Source organism: Cydia amplana, chromosome 8 (genome assembly GCF_948474715.1).
Source record: "Cydia amplana chromosome 8, ilCydAmpl1.1, whole genome shotgun sequence".
NCBI classification, from domain to species: domain Eukaryota; kingdom Metazoa; phylum Arthropoda; class Insecta; order Lepidoptera; family Tortricidae; genus Cydia; species Cydia amplana.
The window spans coordinates 15,439,808-15,464,771 of record NC_086076.1 but is presented as its reverse complement, the minus strand read 5'-3'; the positions used below and the strand labels follow the sequence as shown (position 1 = coordinate 15,464,771).

The window sequence follows — 24,964 nt, the reverse complement described above, 5'->3', positions numbered from 1 at the left end:
TTTCTTTTCCCGCGTTCTGGTAAGTCGTAAACATTTTTATACTCCATATAATCCACTTAATTACAAAGGCCTCGACTTACTTATATACAATCCGCAGGTTTTAATGACATTTTGGGCCCTTTCGGGTATGTACAGAGGAACACTGCCTCATAACGTGAATCATAAACGGCATTCTTTTTTTTAATTGAACTTTAGGTGGGAAACTGTCAAAAGTTTTTTATTCTTTTTTACGAAGCATTTTAGAAAAAAGAGCATTCTATTCAGCCAGTACTTTTTTTCTGTACCACATCCTTAAAATATACATAAACACTGGTCACGCTCTTGTCAAACACACTGTATCTATTTGAGACCTTTCTGTACATAGGTACTTACTGAAGGTATAAGGTGCGAATCGTTCAGCTTACAGCCGTTCTGACCTTAAAGGATAGCAAATGATTAAACGATTCGGTTGTTTTGCAATGCATCTTTGGCACTGACTTTGCTTTAATTTAATAAATAAAAAAACATTTACATTGTATAAAAACTCTCGGTCTATCTTCGCTTATCACAGATCAGTCACATTTTTTTGTTTTATTTATTGCTGCTTGAATATACATTATATCTAAAACCGTTTTGTCAAGCCTTCTACAATTAGGAACTAAAATATCTATTGGCTTCTCCAAACGTCACCGATAATCGCAAGCGTTTGCGATACATTGCGGCATTTGGTTGATCGATTCAAATATTCGTTGCTCCTTCTTAGCCAGCAATGATGAAAAATTTGTGGCAAGGTTCAAAGAAGCCTTATTTTTTTTGTTTGGCTGTTTACAAAACGGTCAAGCGGGTCGTTGAGGGCGAGTTGCAGTCGTTGGAGTGTTCAGAAGTGTTAGGGCTGATTTAGACGGCGCGCGAACTCGCATGCGATTTTAGGTACATTGCGGACTGTTGGTTACGTCCAATTCAACCGACGGATCAAAACCCGCAATGTAATGAAAGTCGCATGCGAGTTCTCACATCGTCTAAATGAGCCCTTAGTTTCGGCCTGGGGGCGGTGGTGGCAGTGTGGCGAGGTAGTCCAGGGCCTTCTGGATCGCCGGCGGTATCGGTGGGGAAGTCGGCAGGTGAGCGCCCTGAAACACATTTGAAGAACATTTTAAAATGTAACTAACAATTTTTTGATCCCTGAACAGACGTCAAGAAGTATGCCAATATATTATCGGTAAACAAATATACGATATTGGTGACTTTTTCTATCGTATATGACATATATTTCAGTTTATTTTAGTTTTATTTATTTTTAGATTTAGTTTTTAAGTTTTGTAGGTTAGTTATTTAATTATGTTTTTTTTATGTATATTAAGTTTGTATGCACTAATAAATCCATTTCAGTTTATAACTTATAACAAATGTCCTGGATATTCTAAGATTTTGTCATTACCACCTGTGAATAGAATTATTTTATCAAATGCATAGGTATATGTTACATAGACATGTTACTTCATTGACAAAAAATGTATACAATAAAACATCAATAGGTCAGTTGATGTCACAATTTTAAATGTATTATTTTACATATTATCTCCCGGCTGGTTTCGGCCACGGCGACTGCTTCTACTCCGTTATTGAAGATAAACATAATATTAAATACACCTAATTGACAGAGGATTAAGGGCCACCCCACATTTGGCGTCTTTCGGGCGTCGGAGTCTGGTCAGCGCTATGAAAAATGACGTCGCTGCGCAGTTGCGTCGACGTTGCGTCGAGCAGCGGCCATAGCGGCAGCGCTGACCAGAGCGCCTACCGCGAACCACGTTTGACGTGTTGCCTCTCTGTCGCACTTGTAAATTCGTACGTAAGTGTGACAGGGAGGTAACACGTCGAACGTGGTTCGCGGTAGGCGCTCAGACGCCGACGTCCGAAAGACGCCAAATGTGGGGTAGCCCTAAAGTCACAGCACGCCGCGCTGTTTATTTATTCCGTGATTAAAGATCAACGATTACATTATAATATGACATAATCAATAACATATTAGGTTATATGACATCCGCGGCGGCAATCGAATTAGGCAGGTAACTTTACGAGTATATCTCATTAGCTGCAAACTTCAACTCTTGTACAGTCGCCATCAGATATAACGGAGCGGTCAAGGCGCTCACAAATATCTGAACACGCCTCTCTTGTCAAGGCGTTAGAGTGCGTGTTCAGATATTGTGAACGCCTTGGCCGCTCCGATATATCTGGCGGCGACTGTACAATGTTCAGCCAAGTGCAATGTGGGACATTGTGTTTATAGAATTGGGCTCAACGCACATGGTGACGCCATGTCTGACGTAACCAAATAAGCGAATCAAAAAATATACAGGCACATTTATAACACAGCTGTGACAAAGATTGATACGAGTGATAATTGCAACATTTGACATGCCCAGCTATTTTTTAGGAAGTGACGTGATAGTAATTTGTCAAGTCAGTAATTTTTTTATTCAAGCTTCAGATATATTTACCTACGTATCTAAAAATACCAATAAAATATGATTGAGAATTTGACTTTAAAGAAAAAAGAAGGAACCTATACTATTTATACTTCTTCGTCGCCGTTTCTGCTTCTTCGTCGTTTTCACGTGGTCGTGTTCATCATTTAGGTGCTAGTAGCAAGCTTTACAAGATGCCTCCATTCCTTTCTGACAGCCGTCCTCTTACGCTTGCGTGTAGAGTCCATCTATTGCAGCTTTATTCTGCTTTAACATTAAGAGATACCAGAGACAAATCTGAAGGTCGCATCTGTGCCTACAAACAACGGGCAATTTAATGCCCTACTCTTACTAAAATCAGAAAGTTTTTTTTTGTTTTTTTATTTTTGGAATTTATTTTACTTTTATAAGTGGATTTAGGATATTACAACGGCTTATTAAGATATTTAAATTAGTACATTGAATTGCCTCTTTGAATTGGAACTGTCATTGGCATCAATTTTGTCATTTGTCCCGGTTAGTAGTAGTTAGGTAATATCTTACAAAGCTGTTTAAATACCACATTGCCACTTGTAAAAGTAAAATAAATGACAAAAAATAAACAAAAAAAAAATGTTGTCTAATTTTAGGGGCATTAAATTGCCCGTCGTTTATTGAGTTAGAACATATTACTGATCACGGCTTAAATGTCACCCTGTATAGCCGATAAAATAATGAATATACTTGGTCAACCAGATCTTGACAGTAGAAAAAGGCGGCAAATTTGAAAAATGTAGGCGCGAAGGGATATCGTCCCATAGAAAATTTGAATTTCGCGCCTTTTTTTACTGACAAGATTTGGTTGACCAGCTATACCTCAGGCTTAAACCCGTTCTCGTCATCGGCGATGTAGTTGAGGTTGATGACGGTGCCATCTGGCGCGGTGTAGCTGAACCCGCCCTGCGCTATGATGACGTCACTGCTGTCCGGCCCTGACGCCTTCTTCAGCGTGCCCGTCTCCTCTGCCTTTATGCCGTTCTCTGTTTCAAAGCTGGAATGGTAACAAGATGTTTTGATGAGCATCTTTCTTCCGAATTCTCAATAGGTGATTGAATAATAGTGATGGATCAATCATTTGGGTATACAGGTCTGCGATTTATTTTAACTTAGGGGCTACTACTTAATATAAATAAATTGATTGGTTTCATAGTTGTTATACGCGATTTTATTTTGAACTTTACAGTACTGTGCTAGTTTACCGTGCAGTACAGTAACAAGTGCGTTGATGTCTTTTGGTTGGCATGAACCAGTACTGTTACCATACTTGCTATAGCAAACTCTTATGTGATCAATAGCGAATAAGTACCTACTGTAAATATCTTGCTGTAATTTACTTTCGATTTGCATCACAGGATTTTAACGTTGATTCTTTAGGCATAGTTTTTATTTGAGAGATTCAATATAACTTATAAGTATACCTACTTAACAAAAACAGATTCAAGTACATCATCATCGGAGCCACTTCAAAATATAAAATAACGGTTACGGCCCAATTCGAGTTTTAGATATGCGATCTGATTCCGATACGATACTGATCTGTCAGTGTCGAAAGTGACATTTCTTCAACCAAAAACGTCACTTTTGACACTGACAGATCAGTATCGTATCGGAATCAGATCGATCGAACTAAAACTCGAATATTTTTTTATTCACGTTAAGTCTCGTTAGAGTTCCAAAATTTTAACTCGAAACCAATAGATTAAATACATCCTAATAATCAGTTATAGTCATGTCACGGTCACGATCAAAGTTTAAAACTTGGCCGACTGACCTTGACCTTAAGCATAAAAATAAATCAATAAGTATTATCATCAAATTGTGCTTCATTAACATAACTAAGTATAGATAATTGGGTCAAGGAAGTTACCACCCACATCAAAATTTGCTTTGACTATGTTTCTTCGAATATGAATTATTCAGATGTGTGTTCAGATTGGTTGAGATCTGCAAACGCGTGGTTTCTCAATTATCCTTCTCACGTATGCGTGCGTCATTGCGAGAATGCTGGAGCCTTTTCAATATCCGACATAGGTACTCGGTATCGGATCCCACATTTTACCACAGACAGGCGTGTCTCACTCCGCGATTTCGTCGCTTTGCTACAGGTAGCTAAAAGTACATCCATTCGGCCCCAATTTTGGGGAAAGCCATAAGCCGCTCGTGGCGCTGTCGCCACCTAGCGGCCATATATGTGCTGATCGTAACAGACGCGTTTTGTTAGAGAGTGAGTCTTCTGTACTTAGTACTCTTATTTATTCTGTGCCACAGATCTAGAATGACGAGATAATTGTAGTATGTAAAAGGGAAGCCATCACGTATATGAACATTTCATGAGTGTAAACAAATAAAAAACCTAGACATCTTTTGAGCTTTATAGCGGTAGCGGCCTCTTGAATGTGATAAGATAAAATAAGTGTCACTTATTAACATCTCGCGTCTGGAAGAGACGGACACTGTCATTGTCATACGGCCACGTAGATTAATACGACCATCAATAACCGTACAGAGCCCGTACCATGAGTCACTGACAGTGTCAAAACTGACATTTACGTTATCGAGAACGTAATTTACTTTCTATACGTCTCGTTTGCACAAATATGCGAGTACGAGCGAGATGTATAGAAAGTAAATTACGTTCTCGTTTATGTCAGTGCCATACTGATGGTAGCCGTACAGATCACCAGGCAAATTTTTAGTTTTTATGTAAGTATGGATTATGCTTTTTAAAAAAATCCGTCCGAAGTTATCCGTAACAAGGCTCTGATATCGGACATGTCGGATTGAACTTTATTTTCCTCAAGTCAGTCAGTGTGAAAGGACTCGAAGACGCTTGACATTTCGTTGACTAACGCAAATACCTGTATCTGCAATTCCAACTATATTATGCGCGATGTTATCTGCATCCTCCCAGTTTCACAATTTAAATATATTTTCATAGTATATTTTATTAAAACTTACTTTGTGAGCGGCTCTTCTAAGTAGGTACTTGGTTGTGGGCTGATGATTAATAGATTTATATTGTTATGAATATTAAATTTTCCCTAAGATAACATAATTTTTGAAGTGAAAACTTCTTTAGCGGTGCTGTGCACTTTTTGAGGTGGGGAAAAAATGTTAAACTTGACCGTAAGACGGACTGACTTGATCGAAAAACTTTTACATGTAATGTCATTGAGTTTTTCTTTATTGATTTAAATGCCATCTAGTGAGTTTCGCTCTAATTAACTGGTATTAATATAACTCGAGTACTAACAGTGATGTGCTTAGGGGTTTCAAGTAATTAACGCTAACGCTAGATGGCGTTAACCTCAATTATACATAGTGCATTTTGCACTAGTCATTGAGTTTTCACTTCTCCCGGCACTCCCTGAGTGTAACCCGTTGTTTTTTTTATAAGAAAAACCTACCTGTAACGGTAGGAGCCGTCGACCTGCTGGTCGAAGTCCTGCTTGATGATGGCGACGGCCTGGTCCGCGGCCTTCTGCTGCGGCGCGCCCGCTCCCAGCGCCACGAAGCACATCAATAATATCACTCTCTGGAATCAAACATCATTAAGTTAATTAATACTTATACGAAAAATGTATGTCCGTTAAATAATAGCCCGTACCATGGTCACTGACAGGGTCAAAACTGACATTTGAGCGTTTTCCAAAAAAAGTGTATACATTTCATTCATGTCTTCAAAATATTGACTTCTTGGGCTCATTTTACTCAGAATCATTTGTACATTCACGCCTCATACTTGAAAAAACGTGTCCCAAAATTTTGTATGAAAAAATTTTTTTCCAGTGCGTCACGTTCATACAAATAAAAAAAAAATCATACAAGAATGTGACGATCAGGAAAGGAATTTTTTGGAGACATTTTTTTATGTATGAGGCGTGAATGTACAAATGATTCTGAGTAAAATGAGCCCAAGAAGTCAATATTTTGAAGACATGAATGAAATGTACACTTTTTTTGGAAAACGCTCATTTACGCTATCGAGAACGCAAATTACTTTCTATACATCTCGTTTGCACAAATATGCGAGTACGAGCGAGATGTATAGAAAGTAAATTACGTTCTCGACGGCGTTTATGTCAGTGCCAAACTGATGGTAGCCGTAAATATCAGGTTCTATAGTTTTTGTATTCAATTTTACATATACGTAAACCGTGAGAGTTGGTTAAGAATAAAAATACTAACTGTACTGTGTATGCGCTGACACACACATTTTAATGAATTCTAGCCGTTATATTTAAATACCTATTAAAAAAATTCAAAATATCATAATTATTATTAATCATTTATTATATTAGATCTCATTTTTGGCTAGATGCATAGGGACTAGTCCCTACCCTGTAAGTATCTACCCTATACTTACTACCCTAGGGTAGCAAACTACATTTTGATCGAATGTTGTATAAGAACGCCTTAAGAAAATGTTACGGCAAATAATTTTGGTGAATAAATTGATCAGTAATAATAAACAGGCTCTATTCTATAGTTAATTTTAGCACATAAACTGATCAGAAGAGTAGGTGCCTATTCTGCATATTATGTCTTAAAATAGTCCTTGAATGACTAGGTCAAGCTTGTTGTAACCTAATTGGATAGGTAGCTTGTTTTTAGGCCAGCTGCACGAACATACTTAAACAAACACGTAATGTCCACTTGCTAATTGTACCCACAAAACAAATACAGTTTGTTTTAGTACAGAACAGAACAATAACGCCATAACTACATACATATTCTATACAAATTTAGCGTTTTTGCATAAGGACAATAAAAGTTGTGGCATGCGGCCTTCACGTGACGAACACGCGAATGCTTCGTCCAATAAGGGCTATTATTATCGCTATTCGATTGTTTTACTGTAGGCACCTGTAGACAAATAAATATGTCGTGTTCACATAGCGTTGCAGGCCATATACGAATTTCCGGCAAAAAGCAATTGTGTTCAATACTTCTTAGTTGTATTATGCTTATTTTTCGTAGACCACAGACTTTCCGTTTCAGGTTTGTATTATTCGTAGAAGTTAACATTTCTCGAGGGGTTACAGGAGTCCATAGACTACACTGGCTGATTACTTTTGGCCGCGGCCGTTTGCTTATTTACCACTGACGTGATATTAAATATAGTTCTTAAATTAATTACGTTGATAAAAAAAATATTGAACTAATCAACTAATCAAGTCTTACAAAATAGTGATTTAATATGATTTTACCTACTTACTAAAATTATAATATTTCTTAGTTTTATTCTAATAAGGCGATTATTTATTGTGTTATCCTATATTTTATTAATGAAATCCGTGAATTTAAATTGATAAACTTATTAATTCAATCATAATACCTACTACTACTACTAGGTACGCATAATAATGTTACAAAGTAATAATAATATGTGTAAAGTTGGATCCTCACATATCAAATGACAGTTAACCTTTTAGTATACCTAAGCTAGATAGAATTACGAAGGTCACAACGCTTCATGGCCTAATGGCATTAGATATATAATTACATAAAGTAATGTCATCGTGACCTTCCAATACTCCCTTATATGGTCAGTACTAAAGAGCCTAGTAATATGTACCTAATTTACTTACTTTTCCTATTTTCACATAGTTTGGGCCCTGTGACAGCTGCTAAATATCTCAATACAATTTTAGGTTTTAAGTTTATAAATTGTATGGAGATAACAGCTGTCACCATACCTAAGCTAAGTGAAAAATATTATAAAAAAACTACGGGTTGCACTCAGGGAGTGCCGGCAGAAGTGAAAAGTTGAAAACTCAATGACTAGTGCAAAATGCACCATGTATAATTCAGGTTAACGCCATCTAGCGTTAGCGTTAATTACTTGAAACCCCTAAGCACATCACTGTTAGTACTCGAGTGATATTAATACCAGTTAGAGCGAAACTCACTAGATGGCATTGGCATTTAAATCAATAAAGAAAAACTCAATGACATTACATATAACAGTTTTTCGATCAGGTCACGTGTCCGTCTTACGGTCACGTTATCTGTCTCGAGTTTAACATTTTTTCCCCACCTCAAAAAGTGCACAGCGCCGCTAAAGAAGTTTTCACTTCAATATAATGTCCATATAATTGTGTCAAATTGACCTTTAGTATGGAACACCCAATTTTTAATGACTAGTCACGTATACATCATTTATTGTATCAGCTTAAAAAATACATCCCGTATACAAGAATACTAACATGTCAGCATTGTCAGCACGATTTGCTAAGATTTCGCTTGCTACGCTAATACATCTAGCCGTGGTCAAACAATCGGTTAAACTAAATACATCTGTGTGCATGCAGATTTATGATAACGAGGCGTTTCGTAAGCTTGGTGGGAAACGCCGAAGAATTCGAGTAAGCACTGAAAAACAATGCGTAAAGACAAAGGCGTGAAATTACAGCACCTTTTATATTTACTCGCTGTAGGACCTTGTCGTTTTATTATCATTAATGAGCCAGGGCTGGAAATCGCCAAAAAATTAAAGTGATACTTATGCTAAATTATGCTGATACTTAAGTAACTGAGTATATCTACTCGTATTAAATATTTAGTATTTATGGAATAATAATATGGAATAATTATTCGATTAAGATTTAACCCCCACATTTATAATGCTATATCTATTATTAGCTTTTCGTGTTATATTTATAAATATTAGGAACCGTCTTTAATCTAGACCACATTTAATTAGATATAAAATCATATAGGTACCTACCTACGTACAAAACGGCATTTTAGGGTTTGTTTTTAAGTTTTTTTATTATTATTTAATTAAGACGTTGCTACTCGTTGGTATATTCATAGTAACAAAACTAGACCAATCAATGAGATGATTATACCCATAAATCAATAATTCCGTCTTAGATATCTCTACAGCACATTCAGAGACGACCTCCAGAACACATGGTCAATGTAGCCTTAGCGATGCCGACGACGACGCGAGGAAGCGAGAGACCACCTGCCACTTGGTTGACGACGGTGGAGAAAAGCCTGAGAGAGCAAGGGATAAATGACGCACACCTGGCACTAAATCGTGCAGAATGGAAGAAGAGGACAGGGAAGGCCGACCCCAAATAAATGGGATAAGGTCTGGGAAGAAGAAGAAGTTGCCAAGCGGACCCCAGGCTCCCATGAGCCGTCGCTAAAAATGCCGGGATAGCGCGAGGAAGATGATGGTATCATCGTCGCATTTGTGTTGTGTTATTTAGAAAAAAGTCGAAAACATACGTAACATTCCCTCACTCAAATGGAAATAGGCACATGTTTAGTCCTAAGAATGAAAACACTAGCAATAAAATTTAATTTGATGGCACGCTTGTCGCGGCCGCGCAAATGTCTTCGCAAAGGTATTGTGCTGTATATGCCAAAGTGACGTATGGGTCTTAGAGTCTCGTATGAATAGCAGTTGGGTGATATGGATGTATGACATTTTGGTTCAGCAGGGCATTGTATAGGCAGGGCTGGTTGCGTAACGACGGTCGCCCTATGAACCGGCTATGGGCACATCCTCGCTAGATGTTTCAATATGATTCCTCAAATGTCAACTTAAGGTTCCGCTGTACATTTAGCCGCAGTTACGCTTTTATGGCTTAATAAATGTGTCAAGTTGGAAGCTGTACGATTTATTTAACTTAGTTACCCTATTTATATTATATCTTATGAGTCAGTCGAAATGTATTCATAGATAAACCTTCATAATGTGATGGCATAATTATTTGCGGTTTTTTTTACATTTGATATTACTTCAACATTACATTATGGAACATATAGAATAATGTTTTAATTTACAAATCTAGGTAATACTTGTCAAATATTTGTATGGCGCTAGCTTATCTTTAATTGATACTTCGAGCCAAGGGTCATGATCTTTCTAATTAACCGTGTCATCATAACTAGTTACCTATGTTTGTTGAAAAGGTCTGCAGGCCATTAAGTTATTAAAGGTAAAGAGCCTTAATCTTATGATTTTTTTTTTGTAAAATGGCCGCAGAATAGTTTAGAAGGAAACGTACCTAGGGAAATTATATACATACATACATACACACGCCCACATACAAAATAAAGTGGTATTTTCTTTAAAAAGAATTAGGTATGTGTTTAAATATTTTTCATTGGAATATTCTTCATTTTTAGTCACTTGATTTCAACTCCCGTTCGGAGCTTTTTTCCTTTTTTTAATTTCTAGGTTTCTAAATAAAAATTTTAATATCATGATTGGATATTTTAAAATTATCTAGCCAAACTCGTAAGTAATTATGAAAATTAAAAATTAAAAAACCCCCTACGCTTTATGCAGAGATAATCCATTTCTATGAAACATAGCTAAGAACCACCGCTTTTTCGCTTATTCCGATTTAAAATTCACTTATCATAAAAATGTTGTCCTCAATTCAGCCATATACCTAACGATATTAGATAATTTTAAAAATATATACCTACCCCAACGCTTTGTAACCTAAAGGAGCACCATAGGTAGGGCTGTAACACATGGAGATAACTCGAAGGGCAAGTTAAAGTAGATTCCCAGTAATCATACATTATCACTAACACGCTGAAACTTTTTTTACTAATTTAATATATCCTAATTGCATCTTCACACTGCTACTCACCATGATTGCAGTTGTTTCAGGAGGCACAGGATCCCATATGGTGGTGTCGGCGTCGCCCGCGCCGGATTGTACTTGCCCGTAATCACGCCTACCTTTTATAGAGACGCGGGTTTGTCTAGCCGATGCAGGGGAGCTGCACCGAGTGCATTGCGCAGGGGCGGACTCGGGAGTTGATTTTGTTACGGTAATCTCGCCATTTATTCCCGCCACTATAATAATAATAATAATGCAGAAGGCGGTGATCTTGGACACGGCGCGGATAGTCCGCCGGTTCCTCTCTCTGCGGCCCTGACCACCGGTAGCTTGGGCCCTGCCCCGCTGCCGGCGGCATTCTAGGTTAGGTTTTTTATAATGTGTTTATATGTATTTTTTATTGTTTTGTAAGTGTTTTTATATTTTACTTTTATATTCATATTATAAATAACCTAACGTAAGAGGAAAGATAAATAAAGGAATAATAATAATTCAGCCTATATACATCCCACTGCTGGACACAGGCCTCCTGTCATGCGCGAGAGGGTTTGCGGATCACCCATCCGATGATGATGATGGATGTGGGAGGGCCCGTCACTATAGAAATGCAAATTTGAAAATATGTAGGCATTACGGTTGATCACCTAGCTAGAATAACCAAGCAGATTATTATTATCTATTCAAACAACTTAAAAATAATATCGAATTCAAAATATTGCCTACTTCTCCGTGAAAAACTGTTTCCATTTTCTACAATTTAATCGTTTGCTATTTGAAACGAATGCACCAGGCTTATAAATATGTATGAATGTGTAATTATTCCCAAATGTATTAAAAACATGATGGAAATAAGTGCAGTGTATAAGCATTTTTATATTCTGTGATACTTTTATATTATATAGTATTATTCCAAGCTTATCAACGTAACGGTTTAATAAAACAATATGGCCATACAGTGAACCAACATAAGGTGCTTGTAATATTAGTTCTAATGACAGTTATTGAAAGCCCGCCAAATCTATACTTTGAGCGATATATGTTATCTGTGACACTTAGCTTTTGCCTGTCAACTTGTAGAGAATTACCGCAAGATGAGAAACCAGCTTTGTACGACGAATATTAATTATAAACCTGTCAAGAAGAACATCGTCTTTACATTTTTAAGCAGTATACGAATCCCCAGAGCGAGGCCCACAGGGTGAGCTAACAATTCAGAAGTGGGATAAGCTGCTCCAGCTTGCTTTAAAACCGACGCCCGCCAGTTGGAAAAGTCGCTAAATCTATAGATTGGGAGCCAGTGGTCAGAGAATTCCAGTGATTTTCATCTGTTTTGGCAGTCAGAAGAGTGATTGATTAGGTACTAACTCCCAGATTGAGTTGGAGAAAGTGATATCCGTATAAGGAAAACTAACCTATTTGAACAAACTTTACACTAAGATAAAATTGCGAGATTTGTTTTTGTGTCATGAATAGCCACCAATAGAGAATAGTATCAAGTGATTAATAATGTTTTTGGCTTTTCGTGAGCATATTGATTGTTAATGAAATAATAATTTACAGGGAAAATTCTGGTTTATAATTGTTACCTATGAATTTCACACTGAATTACTGCTTGTAAATATGCTATTGGTGTAGGTACTTGACTTAATTTGATTTGGTTTGATATTGTCAGTTTTAACAGTAAAAGTGAAATATGGAAGGATGCCATGGTTGTGGTACAAGGTGTGATAGAGGAAGTAAGAACAGTGAAATGCAGGTGGTGTACACCATAAAGACAAGTGAGTGGGTTTCTTGATAAGGCGCACACGTGAGAATAAGTAGAGGGATTGTTGTAACATTCATCTCATTCACATAGATGGTACCAAGTACCAACACCAGCCATCAGTTATTTTCACATGGCCGGAATGAAAAATAAATAAATGATTGTGACAAATAAATTATTAAATATTATGATTGTGAATATTATGGAGAACTTTTGACAAACATGTTGAAACTGGGATAGGACAGCTCTTAGAGAATTATTATTATGATAAAATGGCATTAGGAAGAGGTGTGAGATATCCAGTAATAAAGCTGTTTCAGGTAACAGGTAGGAAATAAATTGATACCTAACCATTTTGAGTCAATTTATATCACCAGAGTACAGTACTAGGCATAGGTTGATTTTGATAGCCGGAGCATCTGAGCACAATGAGAGAAACTGATGCTTGAAATTTATACATGGAGCCAGTTAGGGTCTTATGGAAGTAAAGTATATGCTACAAATTATTAAAATACTGACCGTTGACGTTTAGGATGATTTGAGAATATATAAACTTTGTTTGACATTTAAAGTAGTAACTGGTTGTATTGCCATATGCAGCATAGTCATCAAACATGATTTCATACCTAGAGATGCACGATGACATAATCTTATGTTCGGTACTAGCTAATGTAGAATTTAGAGAGGGTACTAAGATACTCCTATTTAGGGATTGCTCCTGGTAATGAGTTTGTATGGCGAGAACCGGGAATTCCCGGGAATCACAAGCGTTCTCAACAAGTTATTAAGATGTACAAGAAAACTTAAGTGTGAGAGAAGTATACTAGTATGCATACATAGTGATTCAGAGTGAAAGCAAAGGGTAAACATGTTTACTATCAAAGCAAGTGATATATGTTTAAGATGTTATTAAATGGAAAAATAATAATGATGATATATGTGAAAAGTAGGATTGAGTCATTTCCTAAAGGAACTAAAAGACCGAACTAGTTCTTTTGACTAATTGACTGAGAGTGGAGCGCTCTCTGTAGTGAACGAGCAGGCACAAGCCTAGTGAAAAGTTGTGATCAATTTGAGGTTTATTAATCATAATTATAAAATGGTATTCATACCTGTTGTAAAATTGAAATGCTAAGCAAGTTATATTAGTGATAATAATTTGGAATACAAGAGGGACAAGAAAATGGAAAACTTAAATTTTGCATATTTAAGATGATAAAGATGTTGTTTTATCTTTCTTTTATAATTGTGATGAGGTCACTACAAGAGTAACAGTATGAGTAATATGAATACATTGAAATTGTGAAAGATATATTCAATACAACTTGTTATGGAGTGAAACAGAGAAATTTGTGATATTATTAAGAGATATGTAGGTACATACTTACCCATGATCATTTTCTGAAAGCGAGTCAGAGAATTTTGTGACCAAGAAAAATATTTTATAATAATTTGTAAGAGTGAATTTATAAATATATTTGTCTAAAAATAATAGAGTGATTTAGTACAAAAGACATGCAATTATTAAAGTTGAGTGAGCTATATTATATGGTACAGACATTCACAGTGAGGCATTGCAGATGAAGAGCTGCAATGATGTAATAAATGAATAACAGTGAGTCAATAATATATAAATCCATGTATTTTTGTATTAAGTGAGAAACAGTGAGTCAATGACATGTTAGTCCATGTATTGATGTAACAAGTAATAGTGAGCCAATGATATATGAGAATCAATGTATTTTAGTATGAAATGAGTAGATGACGTGAATCCATGTATTGATGTATTAAGTGAGTATCAGTGAGTCAATGATGTAAATCCATGTATAAAAAAAATGAGTAACAGTGAGTCCATGTAATGATGTATTAAGTGATTAACAGTGAGTCAATGACATGTGAATCCATGTATTGATGAATTAAGAGAGTATCAGTGAGTCAATGACATGTGAATCCATGTATTTATGTATTAAGAGAATATCAGTGAGTCAATAACATGTGAATGCGTTATTGATGTAACAGTGAGTCAATAACATGTGAATGCGTTATTGATGTAACAGTGAGTCAATAACATGTGAAAGCGTTATTGATGTAACAGTGAGTCAATGACATGTAAATGCATGCATTGATGTAGTGTGTAAGAAACAGTGAGTCAATAACATGTGAAGGCATGTATTGATGTAGTTTATAAGAGTGAGTCGTTGCAGGCATTGGAGGAATGCCTGTAATGATGCAGTTCATAAGTTGAGTAATATTGATTCTTTTGTCTATTGTTCTGTTGTGCATTATGTGTAATGTGGATTATTTATGTTTAACTCTTTAAAACGCAGAGACGCGTTGTACCCAGGATTGGCCGAATATAAGCATTTTTATATTCTGTGATACTTTTATATTATATAGTATTATTCCAAGCTTATCAACGTAACGGTTTAATAAAACAATATGGCCATACAGTGAACCAACATAAGGTGCTTGTAATATTAGTTCTAATGACAGTTATTGAAAGCCCGCCAAATCTATACTTTGAGCGATATATGTTATCTGTGACACTTAGCTTTTGCCTGTCAACTTGTAGAGAATTACCGCAAGATGAGAAACCAGCTTTGTACGACGAATATTAATTATAAACCTGTCAAGAAGAACATCGTCTTTACATTTTTAAGCAGTATACGAATCCCCAGAGCGAGGCCCACAGGGTGAGCTAACAAGTGAGTATGCACTTTTGTCTCAGGTTATGCCGCTTGGCACAATTTGATCATATAAGCTGATCTAATGCCACGAAAGTAACTCCCTAAAGTAATGCCGTTCCCTATTTTTGGGTAGGCAACCCAAAAATAGGGAAAAATGGAGAGGGACAAGTTGATTCCGGCGATCCAGTTAACGCTCTATTTCTACATAGAGTTCATCTCATGGCTAGGGCATTTGTTCGACTTTGTATGAGCCAAGGAACCATCGTGCCAATTGGCGTCGTCTGAGAAAAAGTGCTTACTGCTGCATATATATCTACACTTACTTCCCCCACTAATGATTAGCCCAAAGTTACGTCAGTTTTATGTCCCTTGCCCCGATTAATTAGACAGACCACTAGCTGGCCACTGCGGTTTGGGAACGAACGCCCTTTAAAGTTTACTTGTGTTGCAGGGCCCACCTCGTGTAATGGTTTGTTATTAAAATAAAAAAAGACAAATTTTAAATATCCATTTTATATTGCTTTGAGTCCGTTCGTTTAGTCACACAAAAAAGTCATATTCGTAACTTATATCCAAAACATAACTGGCCAATTTTGCCACTCGTGCGAAAACAAAAGAATGACGTTTGTAAATCATAAAGAATGTTGGCAACAAGAGCGGTGCATTCTGCAGATAGTCTGCCGAGTGCGGCCCGCGGCGCAACATTATCTCGAGATACAATGGAATAACTAACAAGGATCGTCAAACACAATATGGTCACAGTGTAACGGGTCACCTCATTATAATTCCTATTGATTGGGATGAAAAAGTTTAAGTTCATCTTTATTTGCTATTTTACGGGGATCACTTCATTGAATCCCGTCTGTTTTTTATAAAAAAGTACTTTAAATAAAATTATAAATAGGTACATTACATATTTGTTAAAAGGGTAACGGTTATGGTTGGTTAATGGTTATGATTAGATATGTAAATTAAGAAATAAAGGATATCCACTAAAAATAAAGTGCACTGAAAATGAATAAGTTTCACCTTCATTTTACCTTAATTTTAATCTAATTAATTTCAAATGCCTGTTTTAGGTTCACGAGGTATCAAGTTAAAACAATAAAACGATTTAGGCATTGTTTTCGAGCACAAAAGGCAATTGCACGAGGCGCCGCTAGTGCTCACGGGTTAATCTTTTTAATGATTAGAATAGAACTTTTGTGTGGAACAGTCTTATACAATAGTAACAGCGTTTCGGGGTAGGTACATACCGCGGTATTCGGAAAACAAGATCCGTTCTAGAGAAGAGAACGATACGATATGTACTAGATACCAACTAGTTTAGATTTCAACTAGATATCTTTTGCAGCTCAATTCGGGCAACCAATGTCACGTTTACGTTAAATTATCGTTTTAAGATCGTTTTGAGATCTAAAAATACATAACGAGACGTTTTAGACATTGTTAAAATCGTTCAAGAGTATCTCCAGAATCGCGGAAATGTCAAATTTGACAGGTTATATCTTAAAAATAGCGTTATCGTATCTTGGTGATGTCTAAAAGATATCTAGTAGATGTCTATTTCAAAATCAGAATCGGGCCCATAGTCACATGTCGTTTAAGACACAAGCTTTAGCTTGTTCGGTTTTGATTTAACAATTTGTTAAAATTTTGATACGGCTCGCAAGAGTTCGCAATGTCTCACTAGTGTTCGCAATGTCTCGCTCGTACTAGCATGAGCGATTGTCGAGGTACTGTAGTAACAAGATCAAAACTTCTCAAACGGTTAAATCAGAATCGGCCTCCATATTTACGGATCCTTGTTCATGTGTGGTGCCATTTTAAAACGAAATAAATAGGTAAATGTCCCAGAACCTGCCTTACATTGTCCTGATTAGATCATTCTATTCTATTGTATTCTAACAATGATAATTTATGTCACAATTTAGATTGATTTTATATCCGACGTTATAACTCGCTTACACGTCTGGCTTGATTATAAGCAAAAAAAAAATTATAGTTTGTTCAAGTAGGCATAATTACAATGCGCTTATGAACGTCAAATAAAGCTAGGTAGACCGGCTCCAACCCTACACCTCTGCCCCGAGAAGATTTAAGCCCCCCCTCAATTGGAGGAGGGTATCCCAATATGGGACCGGCAACAAACTAGAAAATAATAAAAAATAATACAATTTAAATTACTATAGAATTCATGCAATTATACACATAAGGTGTAATACAATTTGTATGGAATCATACAAATACGTAGTAAACAATTACCATGTACTGGTAATTTCTTTATAAACTGACTAGAAGCAATTACTGTAACAGATTGTGATGGTTTTTTTTACACTTACACGTTAAACGGGCGTGAACCACCAAGCAAAAAAATCATTTACAAGCACTTATGCAACCACTTAAAGTGATCCACACCACTTTTTATGACAACTAACGTTTACACAATCCAATTCTACCCACTTCTTTTAGCGTGTAATTGAAACAATTACTTTGAAAAATTGGTATCTAACTCGTCTAAACAAAAAAACATTGTGATAAACTAGTATTACCGGAATCGTTCTTACCTACATATTGTACGTATATTAGTAGCTGAATGTGCCTTATAAAATGTTGGAATCCAACGCTTTGGGTATTTCGAATGACTAAAAAAAAACAATAATTTGGAACTATTAGTGTGTCAAAGGACTATTTTTTTTTCAAACATAGATGGAGAGAGTCATACTATCTTTGTCTTACACTAGTACGAGCACCCAAAAAGAAAAGGATGAGTATAGTTTTTTTGTTCCTATTTACTTACTGACAAATTGGTTTGACCATCTATATGCATTTTATCTCTCATCTTCTCGATTGATTTCAATTCTTTTGTCGGTGATGTAACGATGGTTTACCGTATCTATGGAAACTTCATGGATATCACTTTTTCGTCAAAAGATACCATGAGGTCAATCAAAATGTACATTTTGGTTTAATAAGTCATGTACATAGTTATCATTCGCCCGTGCATCGCACTCACGCCAATGCATGTACGAATAGGTAGGTAGGTAATTACCTACAAACAAAATGCACGCATAAAATGATAACAAAATGATATCATTTATAGATGTCAATATGTATGAGTGAGTTGGCTTGCATGTCTAATTGTCTATAAATAAAAGAATTGATTTGTAACTTTTAAATTTACCAGAAACCAGTTATTAGTGCCAGTTACTCAAATGGTCACTACATGTGCTCATTCGGATGCGTCAGTGCCATTCACTATGCAAGTGCTAGAGGGCAAACCTCATAGAAAGGTTAATAATATTATTTGCTTACCTTACGGCATCCATTACTTCAAAGAGTTACTATGAGGTTATTATGTAGGTAATATTTTTAAAGGTAAATTTGGAATCCGGTTCGAAGGACCAAAATGGGGATGCGGAAAAACTTACCGATTTATGCATTGGTTCTGATTTTTCTCCTTATAGAGTCTCCACTGAACGGCGGCACTTTATTATTATTGTACGAATTATAGGGATCCCTTTGGTTTATATTATTCTTAATTTTCTTCTGCACACAATATCGTAGCGAATTTTATTTTAGATGTATTACATGACATGTGTCATTTTCTTTTTATCGCCTTGCCGTGTATATTTGAAAACCCGACAAGGAGGTCAGAATACATAGGAGAATAAAGGTTAGATATTTATACGTGGCGCAAACACTAAGTAATATTACTGTGCTATGAGGGTTGTAAATAAGTAATTTACTGACCGTTTGGGTACCTAGCTATAATCGTATAGTGAACACCTTGAAAGAGCAAAAACAAAAGTTTGCAACAATATCTACAGAATGAGCCTGAACATGGAAAATGGGTCAATATGTGGAATTCAAACTAAAAACTCTTTTTGTACCGACATATTATGTGTGCCACTCCCGGTAGTCTTCGTACCTTTTCATACTGTCTACTGTATAAGTGATCCCTAGAGACTTTTGCTCGTCACTGTGACAAGTGTGAAACACATTGTGATGGTACCGGTACCGTAAACTTCTTCAACATTGCCCAAATGCCCACCATGCAACATTGTATGTAAGCAACATTGAAGAAGATTACGGTAATTGCTACGACCATGAGTTCGACATATGACCGTCCATCTTTTCTCTCAACATATTCAAAATTAGGTAAGCATTCAATATTACAATGTAACTTGTTAAAATAAATAGCACAAAGCGAATGGGTGCTGAAGCATAATTTATGTTTAGGTAGGTAGGTATATTTCACGCAAGTCAAATGGAGACACACAGTTCAATATAGGTATTAATAGTAAATACTTACCTATCTTTAGCTGTTTTGACATATAATCGTCCTCGCATTGACCTAAGCTAGACCTTCATTTTTACGAAGCAGTTAGACATTACCTATTGTTTTGAAGATTTGACGACATAATGTTGTTTTGCAGTGATTATTTGTTTAGTATTGTAATTTTAAAACAAAGTTCCGAAAAAATATGTGGTTTGTGGTCATGCTATACCAGTATTTTGGCGCTTATGTATTTTCACAATAATAAGGGGCCCAGGCGTCCTCGAACGCCTTAGCGCTGTCTAGGAACCAACTGCGCAACTTGGTAAGGGTGCTCACTGGGCACTGGGCAATATAAACGCAAATCATTTTTGATGTATGGCGTGTCCGCCCTATGGTATGGTGGCCATGTGCAACGCGTGGCGTTCGTTACTTGTGCGGCATATTGAAATTCAAAAAATATGATATCTATATCATACCAATCTGAGAAAATTGTGTAATAATAATGCGTTAGTGCGAATGAAATAGGTTCAGATTAATAAAAAAAAACTATAATATAAATGCCCCTAGGATAACTTGTTAGACAGGGCGCGTAGCATAATTAATTTAAATTTACCGTGATGTTTGCATGGAAGAACCTTGGCTGACGCATAATATGAAGAAGAATGCTGACATTTTGACGCAAATCTATCGAGGCAAGTCAAAAAGTATTATTGGCATAAGAGCTCTATAGTGACATACGACTTTTTGGCTTAGGATAGAGTCCTCAGCAATGCGATTGTGCGGCATTAAGTTTACCTACATTTGAAGACGAAGCGACATACTCGGAGCACGGAGCTTAAATAATTGCTGGGCCTAGCGTAGCCTTCGCGGTTCAATAGCTCAGAAACAAAATCGCCCTTATTTACAAGACTTAAAGTATTAAAGACTTTTAAAGTATGTTACTTGTAATAATTATTTGCCTGTGCAACCAACTCTAGGAGAAAGACGTGACCTATTTGCTTTATTTGACGAGCTGTCTGGACTAGTTGATAGTGACTGCCTATGAAGCCGATGGTTCCAGGTTCAAATCCTGGTATGGGCATATATTGTGTGATGAGCACGGATAATATTTGTTTCACGGCTGCTTCTATACCTATATCTAAGTATTTATGAATATCTAATGATTATACATCGTTGTCTGAGTACCCACAGCACAAGCTTATTGAGCTTACTGTGGGGATTAGATAATTTGTGTAATAGTTTCCTATAATTTATCTGTTTATTAAGGACACTCTGTACATTTACAAATATATTGACTTTTAAATCACGTTACGTGATCTAAATTATACATACTCCTGACGAATTATTATACACAATAAACGCCAATCTTAAGATAAAATTTATCATATTTATGTCAAAAGTGGTGGCGGTTACGCTCGTAACAAGACTGTTATTATTTTAAGACGCTGCAAATGATAGACTTGCTTTGAGGAGTGCCACGGCAAAGAAAACCACTGAACTTTGACACATAGACGGTTATATTTAGTCCTATGGCGCATGGTGCAGCTCGTCGGATGCAACTTTGAGCATGGATATAAAGAAGATGGAAACGAACTCTTGGTATATAATTACAAATTAATTTTACCTACAAAATTTAAGTAGGTACAACCTGCCGCAAAAGTGCGTATGTGTGAATGAATTATTGGGTGTTTATGAATGAATTTCATTCATAAAGTGAGCATGCGCTTTAGCCGCTCGCTGTACAATCATATTTTGTTTCCTATACGAACTTCTGCACCAGACAGTACGAGTAACTGGCAAAGTGACTGGAAATAGTTATTTACGATACAAGTGCGGAAAAGAGGAAATTCGTAACGAGTGGCGATAAATTAAAACTCGACCGAAGGGAGTGTTTTTTAATCGACACGAGTTGCGAATTACCTATTCGCACGTGTATCGTACAACGTTTTACAGTACATATGGCACTTTAAACTTTCGGCATACGCACGGAAAGTGCTATTTCCCGCACTAGTTCGGGAAGTAGCACCATATGTACTGTAAAAGATTTTCCGGTCGTAGAAAGACATCTAGGCTGCGTAACATCCGAGAATGGACCGGAATCGGACAAACCGATGAACTTTCCATGCCGAAATCATGAGAAATATGTGGAGCTGACTGCCACCTGTACTATTTAGATAGGCACTAAAAGAGAGGTAGAGAAAGAGAGAGTCCGACCCAGTCTTTGATGGAAATGATAGAATGCTCGATAACCGTGTTTGGGCGTTTTTTTTTTGTTGTCCCCTACACTTTTTTTTTTTTCAAATTTGGGATTTTTTATGTTATTTCTACTCAGAATCACGAGCTCTTTCTATCCTAATAGGAGAAAAAAAGTGGCCTAAGGTTTTTATTTCTATTACGTCACCATTTTTCATAGACTTTGTATGGCGGTCGCGCAATGAAAAGATCGAAAAATGTATGGAAATTTTGGGACACTTTTTTTCTCCTATTAGGATAGACAGAGCTCGTGATTCTGAGTAGAAATAATATAAAAAATCCCAAATTTGAAATAAAAGTGTAGGGGACAACAAAAAAAAACGCAAATTTGCGTCTTCAACAGGTTATACATCTGCAGTGCAACGGTGTCATCTGGGCGGGTCCACAGGTATTGGCTCACTTCCCCGCTCAATTACCTTCCCGTGAACTCGGTTAGCATTTAAATCTTACCTCCACTATCAAGATTGCTATAAAACTACAAGATATAAGGAAGGAAAGGAAGATATATAAAACCACTTTAGTTTTTACATCGATTATTTTAGAACTAGGGGCCCGATTCGGATTTTGTAATAGACATCTATTAGACATCGCCAAGATACGATAACGATATGTTTAAGATCTAACCTGTCAAATTTGACATTTCCGCGATTCTGAAGATACTCTTGAACGATTTCCAAAAGATATTACTTAGAGATCTAATTCACATCTAATAGATATCTAACACGATCTATCGTAAAAGGGAAATTGGTTACCCGAATTGCGCTGCCAAAGGGAACTAGTTGAAATCTAAACTATAACGTATCTAGAATGGATCTAGTACGTGTCGTCTCTTGTGAATATCTTGAAGTTCGAATAGGGCAGTATCTCGTCAGCGTAGGTACACCTAAGGTACTTCCATGCCCCCTTTTAAAGTAAATTGCTCCCCCTTTTCACCCCTTAAATCACGTCGAAATTATACCGCTTTAAATATTACCGGTACATAATTTTCCACTATTATTAAAAGTTGTCATTGGTCAATAAAAGTCAACATGCGCGCAGTAGGTACAGTTGAGTTGGGTCATTTTTAGGGTTCCGTACCCAAAGGGTAAAAACGGGACCCTATTACTAAGACTCCGCTGTCCGTCCGTCCGTCCGTCCGTCCGTCTGTCACTAGGCTGTATCTCACGAACCGTGATAGCTAGACAGTTGAAATTTTCACAGATGATGTATTTCTGTTGCCGCTATAACAACAAATACTAAAAACAGAATAAAATAAAGATTGGCCCATGGAGAAAGTGGGGCCCATATAACAAACGTGATTTTTGACCGAAGTTAAGTACATGAGTTAAGTACATTTGTTCAGTACTTGGATGGGTGACCGTCTTTTTTGCTTGTTTTGCTCTATTTTTTGTTGATGGTGCGGAACCCTCCGTGCGCGAGTCCGACTTGCACTTGGCCGGTTTTTTGAGCTCTAGCTAGACTTCTACAGTTATTCTAGTTCATAACAAACTTGGTAATAAACATATATATACATATGCAAGTCGGTAAAATAGTAGTAGTTATAGTAGCTAATAATAGAACAATGATTCCGGCCCAGCTAACAACGTATGCTTAATTCCAAACTTTATTGTTTAGAAAAAGCTTTTTAATAAAAATACAAAAAAAGTATTTAGATCGGATCCTGAGATATATAATAACTTGAGCTACTAAACCCATTAAATAAAGAAAATGTATACTAAATAACGCTGGGCGACTATATCGATTTCAATTCATGAATATTTATTGGTAGGTTTTTACTAAAATAGGTACTAATATGTTTATAATATTACCAGTAAACAATATGTTAATTTGTATAAAATTCCACGGCCCTTATCCAAATGCGCAATCCAAAAGTTCAGTACCTATTTTACTTAAATAACCGTTTTTAAGTATCCGTACTAGGTAAGTAAGTATACATAATTTTATGAATGCGAAAATAATTCTGTCTGTCTGTCTGTTGGTCTATACACGTTTTAACAGCTGAACTGATGCCGTTAAAATTTGGTAATGAGATACTTACCTAGTTTAAGTCCCGAGGAAGACATGCAATTGTTTTTATCCTGGAAAATACCTTAAGGGGGTGAAAAGGGGCGTTGTATTAACTATGTATTGTAAGTGGTGTATGGAAATATGTACTAATTCTACGCAGAATATTAAGTCCAAGTGCGGCATCGGGATTGCTAAGTTGTTTGAATTGCGTACTCACCTTGACAGGCAACTTGTAAAGTTTTACGATGTTATAAAAAGTTTGGAAATGTTTCCTTTCCTGTGCATATTCATAAGAAAATAACTAGGTACACGTAATTACTGCACTAGTGCCGCTCTCCATAGCTTGATCTATCAAGTGCCGCTAGCAGTGCTCATAATGTACAATTAAGGATTAGCCATTATAAAAATCAATATTTTGTTAGTTGGAAGATAATACGCAGGTACCTATAACATTTTATGAAATGGAATAGCTTGCTTGTTTTGACTACAGGATTAAGAAATCCTATAGGATCTGCTTCAGTTTTTGGTTTTAGACCGACTTATAAAAACATCCATTGACACACAGGTTTTATTATAATTGTCATGTTTAAATAGGTAACGAATTATATATAGGTATGCGAAAACAACAAAAAACGTAACGTAGAGAGTGTTCAAACCAATCGCTTTCGACAAAGAATAAATTAGGTACATATACGCAACCCGCATTGGGCTAGGCTCTCGCGCATGAGAGGAGACCTGTGCCCAGCAGTGGGACGTGTATAGGCTGTATTATCATACGCAATAATATATGCCATCATAGTTGCATTTATCCCGGTTGTCCTTAGCTGCTTAGTACTATCAATATTGTTACGAATATTACAATTATAATATTTATAATCCAATTACAT

At 36.4% G+C, this 24,964-nt stretch overlaps 1 protein-coding gene across 1 annotated transcript; it reads right to left on the bottom strand.

Moving 5' to 3' along the window:
• Nucleotides 1-448: 448 nt before the first annotated feature.
• Nucleotides 449-11,293, bottom strand: LOC134650308 (endocuticle structural glycoprotein ABD-4-like). The gene is made up of 5 exons (XM_063505269.1): nt 11,114-11,293; nt 5,897-6,024; nt 3,306-3,480; nt 1,008-1,109; nt 449-862 (listed from the first exon to the last, which is right to left on the bottom strand). The coding sequence occupies exons 1-4, from the start codon at nt 11,114-11,116 to the stop codon at nt 1,011-1,013; spliced, it is 405 nt and encodes a 134-aa protein (XP_063361339.1). The 5' UTR covers nt 11,117-11,293; the 3' UTR covers nt 449-862; nt 1,008-1,010.
• Between the last annotated feature and the right edge of the window lie 13,671 nt (nt 11,294-24,964).

What these genes read in the sequence shown, in the direction of transcription:
- LOC134650308 (XM_063505269.1), bottom strand. An exon ending in GACGGCTCCTACCGTTACAG is followed by an intron (nt 3,481 to 5,896) that starts GTAGGTTTTTCT and finishes TTACCATTCCAG; the next exon opens with CTTTGAAACAGAGAACGGCA. An exon ending in AGAACGGGTTTAAGCCTGAG is followed by an intron (nt 1,110 to 3,305) that starts GTATAGCTGGTC and finishes AATGTGTTTCAG; the next exon opens with GGCGCTCACCTGCCGACTTC.